General features: G+C 40.3%; 1 protein-coding gene across 1 annotated transcript; it reads right to left on the bottom strand.

Moving 5' to 3' along the window:
- Positions 1–8586: 8586 nt before the first annotated feature.
- On the bottom strand, positions 8587–13137 carry irx2a (iroquois homeobox 2a). The gene is made up of 5 exons (XM_058747104.1): positions 12680–13137; positions 11221–11623; positions 9910–10557; positions 9528–9597; positions 8587–9266 (listed from the first exon to the last, which is right to left on the bottom strand). The coding sequence occupies exons 1-4, from the start codon at positions 12896–12898 to the stop codon at positions 9548–9550; spliced, it is 1320 nt and encodes a 439-aa protein (XP_058603087.1). The 5' UTR covers positions 12899–13137; the 3' UTR covers positions 8587–9266; positions 9528–9547.
- Between the last annotated feature and the right edge of the window lie 310 nt (positions 13138–13447).

Raw genomic sequence — 13447 nt, 5'->3', positions numbered from 1 at the left:
ACAAAGGCAACACAGCAGCTGCTTTGGTCCTCGCATCTATGGCAATTAATTGTGCCTTTAAATGTGCTTAAGAGAAAAAGTCCTTGGTTAATAACTCTGATTTTTTTTCTGTATAAAAGTGGAGAGCTTCGCAGGGAATTCATCAGCACATTTTTCAACACCATTATTGTTATTAGTGGACCTAAAATCAGTGTATCCTTAATGAGATATGCAGATTAACCTTTTTGAAGTGGTTCATCGTTTTCTAATCCTATCAAGAGAATCATTTGCCTCCTTGTATCTTGTACTTTGGTTGCACTCTCTAATCACTTTTCATTTTGGATAACTTAATAACACACTTAAATACAGTCTCTTGATACTTTTTTTCACAGACACGTCGAAAGTAATTGAGAATAATGGTCGCGAGACAATAAGAAAGGAGAAAGTGCTGATTTATGTAGCGTGTGTAAGCGCGGCTGCGCAGCCAACTGCAACAGACCAAAGTAAACACTACTTTTCATACTTTTCAGCTGTTTTAAGCTTCTCGGCTTTGAATTATATCAGCTTTAGAGGGTTTCTGAGGAAAAGAGCTGAGGCTGAACTCTTGACATTTCCACTGCTGAAATATGCTAAATAATGAGAGAAAATACAGTCCCAGAGCATGTTGAGGAAGCATTTTGGCCGTATACTGTTTCAAAACTAGCCGTTACACATATTTTCACACAGGCAGAGGCTCGACTGGCCACAGTTGTTGGCACTCCACTTCTCAATCTTCATGACAACTCACCACATGCCGTTTGTCTTCAAATTGACCTTAACCGAAGTATAAATAGATGCTCGCAAGGACAGAAGATCAATGTCTGTTCTTGTTTTCTTCATTTTCTGAAATGTCAGGAGGTCTGCCCGCAGTTTATGTTCGATGAGCTGTTAGTCATGCTACGGCTCACCTAAAACAACTTGTTTATTGTTGTGCAAATGAGTGCTTTGTCACATGAGGACAAAATGCTTTAAACAGTTACTTAACACAGTTACTTCTTTATAATGCCAAGGACACCAAAATATGATGAACCTATAAAATACGAGGGCAAAATCCCATTTCTACTGTGGAAGAAAAATTGTTTACTTTTCATTAGACTAGAGACAATATCAGAAATGTATTTAAAAAAAAAAAAAAAAAAAAAAAAAAATTATTAATAAATTAAGCAGAGAAACATATTACATTTAATTTAGATGAATATCTGTAACATTTTTTCCCACAGCAAATGTCATTAAAAGGGCCAATAAGCTAATAATAATAAGAATACAACCACTGGGGCAGTGATTAATATATATATATATATATATATATATATATATATATATATATATATTACATTAAAATGTATTTTATGGCTGTCAGTCCTCTGTCGTGTGTGTTATGTGTTCCCGCCTCTTGTTTCCTTATTTGGTCATGTTCATGTCCTTGTTTAGTGTGATTGTCTGTTATTCTGTTCAGGTCTGTGTGTAATTCAGTTAGTGTTTGTCTGGTCTACTCGTTATTCCCGGCGTTCCTGTGTGTCTGCCGTGCCTTGCCTTGCCTTGCCGTGCCCTGTCTGTTTTGGATTCATTCAAGACTGTATTTTGAGTTATCCTCGTCTCCTCGTTCCTCCCTGCTGTGTGCACCGTGACAATGGCATAAAATAAAATACATTTTAAATTAAATACACATTTATTTCTTAAAATGTTAAAAACCACGGCAGCGCAGATTAAATGACAATTTGTATTAATTTCATATTTATAGAAATGTCAACAACCTCCCTAGAAAGAGTTTGCATTTTACTTTTTTTTTTTTTTATCACAGGAACAGAAAAAAAAGTGATGTGACAAATATGAATTGTTTTGAACTTTAAGGTAAAAGTGTGCATAATCCTTTTGCCCTTGCCTTCTTTTCTTCAATATTTGAAGTATTTCAAATCTGTTCACTGCTGTACTTTCCTGCTTGCGTGCATCCTCTGTTGTGGAGTTTGACAAACATGAATCACAATGCAGTTGGCTTCTCCAGGTGATGAGTTTGTAGTCTTGCTGCACAACGGCGGATGTTGATTCAGCGTCACATTAAAGAGCTCTGAGAGTTTCTCCTGTGTCTCTGCTTTCCCTAGACATTGTTGAACACTCTAATAAACTCTCTTCAAAAAAGACGACAGGCAGGGGAAAGACAGAGGAGCGCTTTAAAGGCAGCCGCTGCTAATTAGCTGATAAACCTGACAGATAGCATTTAACAAGAAAATCTGGCAAACGCAACTCGAGGGAGGACGAGGGAGGAAAAGGTATGAAGCTCTGTCATGCTCTCTTTAAACACCTCACAACAGAACTGAAAGAGAAAGCGTGTCGTCTGCTTGTGCTCATCCACCTGCGGATCTCTGTGTCACAGCAGACGCTTCTCCTCACTCCTCCATCATCAGGACATCCTCATCCTCACTGATGCACAGATATGACAGCATGACTTCATCACTGTGGCTACTGGTTTCACTGGAGCACACACACACAAAAAAAACAAATGCTGATTTATGTCAAAATGCCTGAAGTACAGTAGGTCTTGAAATGTTGCAACGATTTGCATGCTGCAAAACTCTAGAATGTTTCCCATTGTTTCTAATGTGCTGCCCACAAACACCATGCATGTGAAGACTGTTTGTTCGATAGATTTATGATGTCTAGGCAAATGAATGTCTATTTGCATGTTGAAGTGAGTGAGGGTGTGCATAACTAATGATTATTAACCAGATCTCTGAAATACTTGATTCTGATCCATCCATTGCACCATTCATGAATTAATTAATTCAGGATAATGACCATGGTAAAATCACTGTAAAGCACAGCCTGTCATTGCTTATTGTGGTGGTGGAATCCGACAAATAAAACATTCCTAAACATATAATCATGCACAGTTAGTTGGTATTACATTACAAAACTGTAACAAGTTGGGCAGGTTGTGACACACCTTCATCCTCAAAAACCACAAACACTGTGCAAGAAAATATGATTCATATTAAATATGGCTTCACTCGCGACACAAGTAAACATGGTTTGCGTTGACCACAGTGTGTTTTGTGCTGTGAATTATTGCTGCATTATTATTGAAACACACACCTGAGACAAGTTTTATACAACATTTATACAACCCAGTATTGTTCTGTCTGCTGCTGTTCATGTGTTTCCAGCAATTCAATTACATTTTTTTACTCAGTCTGTCATGTTAAAAAAAAATAAAAAATATTGTGCTAATGCAGTTCATGTATGAATTAAAGGAGAAGTTTGCCCCGTTTTCAATTAGCTTTGCATTGGTACAATGTCAGTAATTTATTACAGTGAACCATATCAGATATCTCCATTTATGTGTCATCAAAATGTAATTAAAAATCATCAAAACATGTCATTTTGCACCATCTTGCTGATTTCTGACAGCCCCAGGGCTTTTGTTGGAATTTCTGCATTTTTGCATTCGCACCCACAGACTGTTGAATCAAAAGTAGGACTGCACCAAAAACAAACGTGCATTGTGGGTAGTAAGGTTCTTGGCCAAAGGGAACGCCGCAGACCTTTTTCTCTGTTTTCTCTTGTAGCGCCAATTTATGAATGTTTTGCCTTTTTACCGCATAGACAGCCAAGTTTTATTAAAAGCTCATCTTGCCCGCAGTGAATTACCAATTTAATGAATTTTAATTAATGTTTGTTACTTTTAAACCATGTTGGTTACGTGTTGGGTCACTTAAAGTCCAATGTTAAATCTGGGTCCTGAAGCAAAACCAGTTTTGACTTATTGCTTCATCTCACACACACGTTAATTAGTTAGCATCCTGCAGCAATAACCTTCAGTGAGTAATTACACAGCAAGGGTGGAGGGTGAAGAAAGATGACGAGAGAGAGAGAGATTCAGTGTGGGAAAATCAAGATCTACTGCTTTACTTGTGTGCCATGTCCATGTCTTACGGCAGGACACATGAGACAGGAGTGTCCCATCTAGCCAAGGTTTCTTTTATACCAAAAATCATTAGGATATTAAGTAAAGATCATGTTCCATGAAGACATTTTGTAAATTTCCTACCATAAATACATCAAAACTCCATTTTTGATAAGTAATATGCATTGCTAAGGACTTCATTTGGACAACTTGATTTTTCTCAATATTTTGATTTTTTTGCACTCTCAGATTACAGATTTTCAAATAGTTTTATCTCAGCCAAATATTGTCCTAGCTCCTAAATCTGTACTAAAAATATCTCCTAAATCTCAATTTCAGAAAATTGACCCTTATGACTGGTTTTGTGGTCCAGGGTCACAAATGTCTATTTGACATCTGATAGGAAATGGCCTATAGATGTATTGCAAACACTCCAGATGTAAATGCAGACGTCACATAGATGTCTCCGTGATGTACATGTGGTATCGGGGGGATTCTGGGTTTTGCAGTTCCCACTTTCAAAGAACGGCAGGCCACCTCCTCTTGTCGAAACTCGGTGTAAACTTCTGAGTAAGCAAACTCACAGAGAACTTCAAAGGGTCAAGGATCCTGCTGGGATTTGGCCGGCGAGATGCTACCTGATAGATCCTTCTCTTCCAGTCGCATTAGTTCGGGGCTGCTATATTTGTCCGGGGAAGTGCGGGCATCGGTGAACTCTCTGAGGGAGGGGATAGAGGGTTAATGCCGCCATGATCCCCTCGGAGAGTATTGGCTTCCAAGGGAGCCACAAGCAGCCGGGCAGCAGCCGGGGGAGATCTAGTGCCTGAGCCCTGCACAACTTGAGAGAAACTAGCAGAGTAATTTGAGCTAATGACTTAGCGGCAAGCTCTGGCCTGACCCCGGGCTGGGCTGGAGCAGATGCTATCAACTGAACACGGCCCTCTAAAATGTGAAAAAGCTGCCCCCGTCTCGCTCTTTAGTTGACGAACTGCGAGTTAAGGCCAACTAGCCGATTAGCATTCCGGCCTGGACCGCTAAACAGAATTTTAATTAGCAGCGATACCGGTGGAACTTCATTCGGTGGCCTCGCCGGGCTAATGGCCGCTGTGGCTCTTCGGGGGATCAATGTTGACAACCTAGCGACTTTGTCACCAGATTTAGTGACTTTTCAGACCCCCCTAGCGACTATTTTCCAAAACAGCGCCCAGCGACAAATATAACAACTTCTTGGACACAGACCTCTTCCTCTGCTCTGTTCTGCAAGCGGCTGAGAGGAACAATGTTTTCAGTTAAAATAGATATTCTGTTGCTTCTCTTATTTTACATGCCAATATAGCCAGAATCACAGCACAGGCATTGTCTTTGTCTTGTCTTATCTTATGTATTTGTTTTAATCAGGCAAGGCCCAATTATAAATCAGTTTTTTTGTGCAGAAGAACATCTTGGAAGGGAGAGCTGGTTATGTAGTCTTAAAGGGCCACGTTTCAGTCATCATTTCACATTCACATCCCGTTGTCTGAACAACAGAAACAGTAAAATATATAAATAAAAGCAGGAATTTGGCTGCATTAAAATACAGTGCGTGAGCACGGAGAGGCAAACAAATGTAAAAGGAAATACAACGCAATGAAGAATATGCTAATTGGAGTATGACGTCATATCGCGACATTTAGCGACTTTTCAAGCTGGCTTTAGCTACTTTCCATTGAAATAAGTTGGCAACACTGCGGGGGATACTGCATTTGTCAGCGAGGCATGACCGAGATGTAATATGCGACGTGAAGAGAGGCACAGATGGAAACAGAAACGCGGAGAGAACGTGTGGCTTATTTTAAACTTTAGCCCAAGCCGCTAATGGGGACTCGTGATGTTTGCCTCGTTTGGTTCGTGAGCGCGGGATCATTAACGCGGCCATCTTTCTTGAATTATATCCCGGTGTTAACAGAGAGAAACGTGTGACGCGGGAGATCAGATGAGATCACATCAGATCACGGATTGGATTCATTCTGTCTGACCAGAGCAGTAAATATGATACCTGTGTGTGGAACAAACAGCGATTGTGTCCGAGCGGTGAAACGCTGGCAGGCCAAACTGATGCAGACACACTGCTAAGCACTAATAATGCATCACATTCTTTAATGTTGCGGATTAATTTTGTGCATTTATTTTATATATGACTAGAAACACCTTCCTTATTCGGTGTATTAATGTTCTGCGTACAACAGTAAAATAATACGATTATATAAAGCTCTCTCTCTTGAGCACATTGTTGTAGTTATTTTATATGTAAATACATCTAGCAGTAATTTTGCGTGAAATTATTCTGTCTTTGCTTTAATTTCTGTGTGTTATCTTTAAGTGCTTGTAATCATATTTTTATTTTTATTTGAAATTAGTTGGGTGTGCGAGAGACGATATTTAACGATATTTAGTTACCTCTCTTATTAGTGTAAACAGTGACATATTAAAGAATAGCATTCCCTCGGCCTGCCCTCATCTACAGCGTTATCAGAACCATCCACACCCTTATTAAACTCTGCAACAATATTTTTCTTTCTTCACTCTTTGCTTTCTTTGTCATTTTGCCACTATTTAGGTTATGTCAGCCATCCTTGATCATTCACGAAAATGCTTTCTCTACAAAGTAGCACATAATACACATCCACCCAGGAAAAAAAATAAAAATAAAAAAAGCACGTTTTATTTTATTTTATTATTATTTTTTTTAAGCTGAAAAATTAACAAAATCATAAACTACCTATACGTGTTAACAAATAAAAGCAAAATTTTGGAATCATTTCGCACACTAAACAGCAGGCACTAAAACAACTTCCCCGAAAAACAAATATTCAGATGAGATCTACTGTATCTGTCAGGAACTAAAGGCTCTAATGATCTTATTTAGAGTCAGTGTGGACAAACTCTCTCTCATGCCTTGATCAGTCTAATGGGAGGACATCTTCTGTGACACCTTTATGGAAGAACCGACCCAGGACTCACTTTAGAGCCTCGGAGACTTTGATGTATCTTATTAAACCCACATGTACTCGATTTGTTAATACTTTTTCTCTCCTTTCCTGACCTGAAATGTTATTTACGGCCTGACTCTAATGGTAGATTAAAGTTGTAAAGATAAACGGTGCAGAATAGAGGGAGGCCATTAGAGGCTGTTTTCAGAAAGTGTTTTAATGTGCTTGCCCTCTCCACTTGGATTCACTGAACTATGTGGGATCAGCATATGTGTTGCACAAACACACAGAGAAACGCTTAGACATTTCTCATAAAGTAACCATCAAAACTATCAAACGTCGTTGAGCGTTTTCGTTTTGCATATCTTGTTATTATTAACAAATCCCATTGACTGCATTAAAAGATCGATGCAATCTTCGTTTTAATTATTATTATTATTTTATTTCCACGCGTAAACGCAACATTACAGCCTTGAACAGACAAGCAATTTATTAAGTCGTCAAATGTTGTATTTAAAATTCAAAGCGGTGGCTCAAATATTGTCTCAAATTTGCTTAACGGATAAATAAATGTCCTTATCCTCAGTGCCGCAAATAACAGGCTTGCCGCGCTCCTTCGCTTCACCTTTACCTGATCCCAATCAAACAGAGGTGACTGAACTTCTTTGATGTTTTCAAAGGCTGTTTTGCAGAAACAATAACTCTTTTTATTGAGAACAAATGTTGACATTTGAAGGGAGTATGAATGGAAACCGCCTGTGGTGCCATTTTGACAACAGTGGTCGATCCCCCCGGGATCCCACCTGAGATTAAAGGCTGAATTTCAATAATTCACCTCTAATAATGAAGACGCCTTTCGCTGAGGCCTGTATGTGCACAGCGCAACACGCTTAAAATGACAAAATCAGACGATATTTTATCGAGAAAAGCGACAGAATCCATCACAGCGTTGACCTGAATTCAGTTCGGTGTGTTATGGCATTAAACGCAGCTTAAAACCGTAAATATGTGCAATGCTTATTTAATCATTAATCGTTTCAAATCTGTATTTACAATTGCATTTCTGGCTATTATAATGATGACAATGATATTTTATATTGCATCGCGTTATTATTATTATTAGCTGTTATCTTTCTTCGGGCAGCCTTTATATTAAAGAACATAGCACAGCTTTTAATAGCCGTATCGAAAGGTTGTTAAGGTTAACAGTAATCTGTTTAACTAACGCCTTTCTAATGTTAACGGGGTGGCCCGTATAGCCTAAGAGAGACGTCACTGCAGGAGCGCGCAGGGCCCCATCGGAGCTGGCAGATGTTTAGACACGATTTTATGGATCGTTCAATATCGGTCTATAATGAAGCCCGACTGACCATCTTAAAACCCCGCCGGGAGCTCATAACGCTTCCTTTCCAGCCCTGTATTCATCACGCTGAAAAATAGATGAAGGCCTGGATTATAAGCAGCCTCTATTATTCACTGCCATCAAGAGCACATTCAACATTCACGCTTCATATGCACACACACTGGAGATTTTAAACGCACTTTTGTAGAGATAAAAAGGAGAGTTTGAAATGTGTCATTTGTAAATGGCGTCGTATAATTTGACGCAATTTTATGATCTGAATAGCGGGTCTGGATTTGTCTATTACGCTGGGATCAGACACGTATAAATCATGATAGTGTGAAAGAATGACACTGCGATTAGAATATCATTAAGTCTTGAAAAACAGGGCAGTCCAAATGGTGCCAGTGCAGACTAGCACATTTTATTTACAATCAGAGATATAAATTAGTAAAAGTCATTGTGTAACTTCGGCTTTTTAAATAAAAACCAATCATAATTTATTTACAAAACAATGTTCAGTTACCATTGCAATACAACTTGCATAAATTATAGGCATTACAAAAATAAATATCAAATGTATTCCACTCTTAGTCAAGTTTATACCAGTCCCGAGTTCTCGTTTACACTTCACACCTCTAGCACATACAGTCTGAAAGGAGGTCTAGAATGTCCACGCGTGTGTGTACAACTGGTGGCAATGAAGCTACTATAGGGATCCTGAGAAATAAGTCTCCTCATCGAAAAGTCACATATGTTGGGATAAAGTACTTCATAAATCAATCAATCAATCAATCAATCAATCAATGCAACAGTGCATCCAAACCAGACTGGCTATTGTGCCTTACAAATTCATTTTTCTTTTCTTTCCCGTAATCGCACGTGTTATTGTTCTATAGGCAGGTGCTCTGTAGTCCGTGGGTGTACAGTGGCACACAAAAGGATCCGCGTAAGAGCAAATGTTAGTTTAAAACAGCTTGGGGAGAGAGAGAGGTGATGGCTTGTTCGCTTTGTTCAAAGCAATTGTGACACCTACCTGTGAACCAAGGAAACAAAACCTACATCAGTCGATTTTCCAAAGGAAAAATAATATACAACTACTGCATGAAATTTAGAAATCCACACTTAATCTACACAACCATAAAGCAGGCCTCATATAGTCATACTCAACGGAACATATTAGTTGACAAAAACAATAGGACTAATCAAATGTGACCAAGTGGCCTCTGGGAACATTCCAGTGTTGTCATAAAAACGGCACATAACCTGCACTTAAATGCTTATGTTAGCGACTTACTTGAAAGATCTTCCTCGTCTTTAACTCGACAGGTATGACTGGGATCTTACTGTGAAAACCTCGGTGGGGTCTGCAGAAAATACACACCCGTTTTAGTAAAGGGAAACGACCACAGCGTTTTGACAGCTTAAATATGTCGTATAATGTAGACTGGACGCTAGCGTTCGATTATGAGAAAAATAAATAAATGTCACGTTCAAACAATGAATTAACTTAAAACATGCGACGATGACTCGAAAACAACAACAGGCACGATTGTATCAAAAGTGCCTCAACTAATTAATTGAATATTTATTAGATAGAGGATTGGTGAATCTACATGTAATCAGTTAAATACTACGCTGGCTGAGATCAGCAGGACATATATGCACCCTTTACGCACCTTTTTTGGATTCTGCATTGGAGGCCCTGAAATGCTGTTCAGTCTGGTTTGGATTGGTCTTTAGCAGAGGCTCGCCGCCCTGTTTGTGCAGGAGTCCCTCTCCAGCTGAATTATAGCGCAGTATCCCTTGGCTCTGCAGCGGGCTGAAGTTGCCATAGTTTGTGTAATTACTATAAAACGGCGAGGTGTAATAAAGCGGTCTTCCTAATATGGAGGTGGCGGGGTACACTGCGCCCGCTGGAGACGCGCTGGACGCCGTGGAGGTCAAAAGGCCAACGCCAGGGGGACAGTTATGCTGCTGCTTTGGGTCCGAAGTGGCGATCTCGGCTAATGACCAGAGCTTAGGCTTGACGCTTTGGTTTTGACCGTCCAGGCATGTTTTGTTGGTGCTGTTCCGGGTGTCCTCTCGGTGATGATGGGTCAGGAGAGGGGCCTCCACCGCGGTCAGAGGAGAGGAGGTCAGCGGCTTGGGTGACGGGCCTCTCTGCCTGTCCTCGCGGACCGTGTCCAGATCACTCGCGTCGCATTTGTCCTTGCTATCGGGTCCAGAATCACAGACCCGGTCCCCGGTTCTGCACGTGACCTTCTCGCCGTCAGATTCCACCGAGCACGAGTGATCTGTCAGAGCATCGACGTGCAAACTGATGCCTGCAGACACAAGCCACACAGCCGTGAGTTACTGCTGTCAAATCTGTGCGAAAACTTGCAAAACGTCCCTTAAAATCGCATTACGACGCGAATGTCAAAATGATAATTTTGTATGATCCTGGACCACAAAACCAGTCATAATGTTGTTGTTTTTTTCATCTGAAAGCTTAATAAACGAGCTTTCCATTGGTGTATGGTTTGTTAGGATCGGACAATATTTGTCTGAGATACAGCTATTTGAAAATCTGGAATCTGAGGGAACAACAAAATCTAAATATTGAGAAAATCGCCTTTAAAGTTGTCCAAATGAAGTTCTTAGCAGTGCATATTACTAATCAGAAATTAAGTTTTGATATATTTACGGTAGGAAATTTCTTCATGGAACATGATCTTTACTCAATATAAAATAAAAAAAAATCCATCATTTTGACCCATACAATGCTATACATATCGCTACAAATATACCCGTGATATATATACTTATGACTGGTTTTGTGGTCCATGGTCACATACAATGAACAGAGCTGCATTATTCAAACGTCAAATATTTTTACACATGCAGTACATTTGAGTTTTTACATTTTATCGACCGTAAATACATTTAAATTAAATTAGCGCATAATAATAATAATAATAATAATAATAATAATAATAATAATGCACCTTCGTCCTCAGCAGACGCTTCACTGTTGTCCATGTTTTTATCCGTGCGCTCGTCTTTTCTCTCCCCATCGCCGTCGTCCTCGTCCTCGTCCTCACTTTTATTCCGTGGTGCCCATGTCATCTTGTTCTCCTTCTTGAGTCTTCTTCTGGCGTTGGCGAACCAGGTGGACACTTGCGTGAGGGTCATCTTCGTGATGATGGCCAGCATGATCTTCTCTCCTTTCGTGGGATAAGGGTTTTTCCTGTGCTCCTGGAGCCACGCTTTTAGCGTTGTCGTCGCGTCCCGCGTTGCGTTTTTCCGGTAAGCGGGGTCGTTGAGCTGGTACGGGTAACCGGGACTACCGTACGGGTGATAACTGATGGCTCCTGCCATTCCCGTAGTGTGCGCGTCATACGGAGAGCCCTTCAAAAACAACAGTTTTTGTCAGTAATCTGTCTTATTATTATTATTATTATTTATTTTTTTTAATGTTTTTTTTTTTTTTTTGTGCAGCTTTTTTTCTTTTTATTTCTTTACGACATAAAATAAATAAATAGCGCAAATTAAACAAAATAAATCAACGCTTTATGAATGCACAATAACTAATTATCTATTCTGCATTATGCAACGTTAATGTTATTAATGCATGTTATTATAAAGTGTAACCAAAATTATAATACTAATAATAATTAAGCCAATAAACAATGATTAATCCTTCATGCAATTATCAGAATGCACAATTACATGGGACTGGGGTGGATAACAGATAATGGGTAATTGCAGCCATTTTGCATAATCACCAGGCTGACTTTCCCAGTGCTCTTTCAGTGTCAGAAGCATATCAGTGAAGCACAGCATTACAAATCCTATTAGAAAACCACTGGATATGGACCGTTTTTACCCGCTTTCATGTGCCATGTCATTAGCATTGCAATTCATCAATTGACGATTAAATAACGCCTATTTAACCGCACATCCTTCCAAATCTCATCTCAAGAATATACTGTGCAATTGCACGCTTTTTAAATTTTTTAAATTTTTTAATTTTATTATGAATAAATGTAAAATATCACAACCAATAATTTTAGCTATTATCTAAAAAAATAACGCGGCGTAGATCAGGCCGTGCAAAAGTAAATTGTAAAAGTGGCCCTGAAGGAATTCCAAGGCATATTTAGACTCACGCTGTTATTGTTTCAAATAAATAAGCACGCATTTAAGGCTGTCGATTTTAGTCGCGACTTTATCGCCGAACAAAATAACTTTTAGATCACAACCAGCTGCATTTTGCACCCGAGCTGCATTTGTATTCATGACCCTCTCGAGCTTCCCTTTGAAACACACACACACACACACGCACACGCGCGCATGCAACTCCCGAACCCGCAACCAAAACTATAACCATCCTATCATGCAATATTCATGCATTCCTATCAAGAACAATGCCTCGTGAATGGCGACGGCTCCAGCGCTGTTTACCATGTAGGACGGGAATCCCGTGGCTGGATCTGTGGAATAGGGCAGAGGGCTGGAGAATCCGCTGGCCGAGGCGGTGAACGCCGCAGATCCGGGGTACGGGCTGAACGCTGAACCGGAGGAGGACCGGGCCAGCTCCTCGCTCCTCGGGGCGGCCAGCGGACAGGAGTAGAGCGCCAGAGAGCCAGGGGGCTGGTAGAGGTAACCCTGAGGATAGGACATTATTACAGCTTCTCCAGAACGGGAACTCGGCAGGGCAGAGAACGGGCTGATCGATGCAATCAGCGCATTTAACCAGCGCGCGCAGGGATAAACTAATAAAAGAAAATAAATAAAAGCGCAAAAGAGGAAGAGCGATCAGCGCAGTGCCGTCATGAAGATCCCCTAGCGTCCGTTTGTTTGTAGTGCTCCGGAGTGGAGAGTGAAGAGTTGCTGGAAGGAGCAGGCGAGTTTCTGAGAGCATTGGAGAAACAGGAGCTGTCAATCACGGCTCATCTAAATATTCCGTCTCCGCCCCTCGCTCGCAATTCCGGAACAAAACCCGCACAGAAAGCCGCCTGTGCGTCCTCGCCGTCGCGTTTCCGTCGTTTATCTGCCGCATTTTTCTTTCTTTTTGATTTATTTCGGCGGCGGACAGATGACATGATGCCTTTTCCCCATTTGTCATTTATATATATATATATATATATATATATATATAAATTCACGCCGTGGCTGAAGAGGGTTAACGCGTGCATTACAGCGTTTTTACATACACAAGACTATGCAATA

This window comes from Onychostoma macrolepis, chromosome 16 (assembly GCF_012432095.1).
Source record: "Onychostoma macrolepis isolate SWU-2019 chromosome 16, ASM1243209v1, whole genome shotgun sequence".
Lineage (NCBI taxonomy): Eukaryota > Metazoa > Chordata > Actinopteri > Cypriniformes > Cyprinidae > Onychostoma > Onychostoma macrolepis.
Note: the sequence above shows the minus strand (reverse complement) of the source record. Positions and strands in the feature narration are given on the sequence as shown.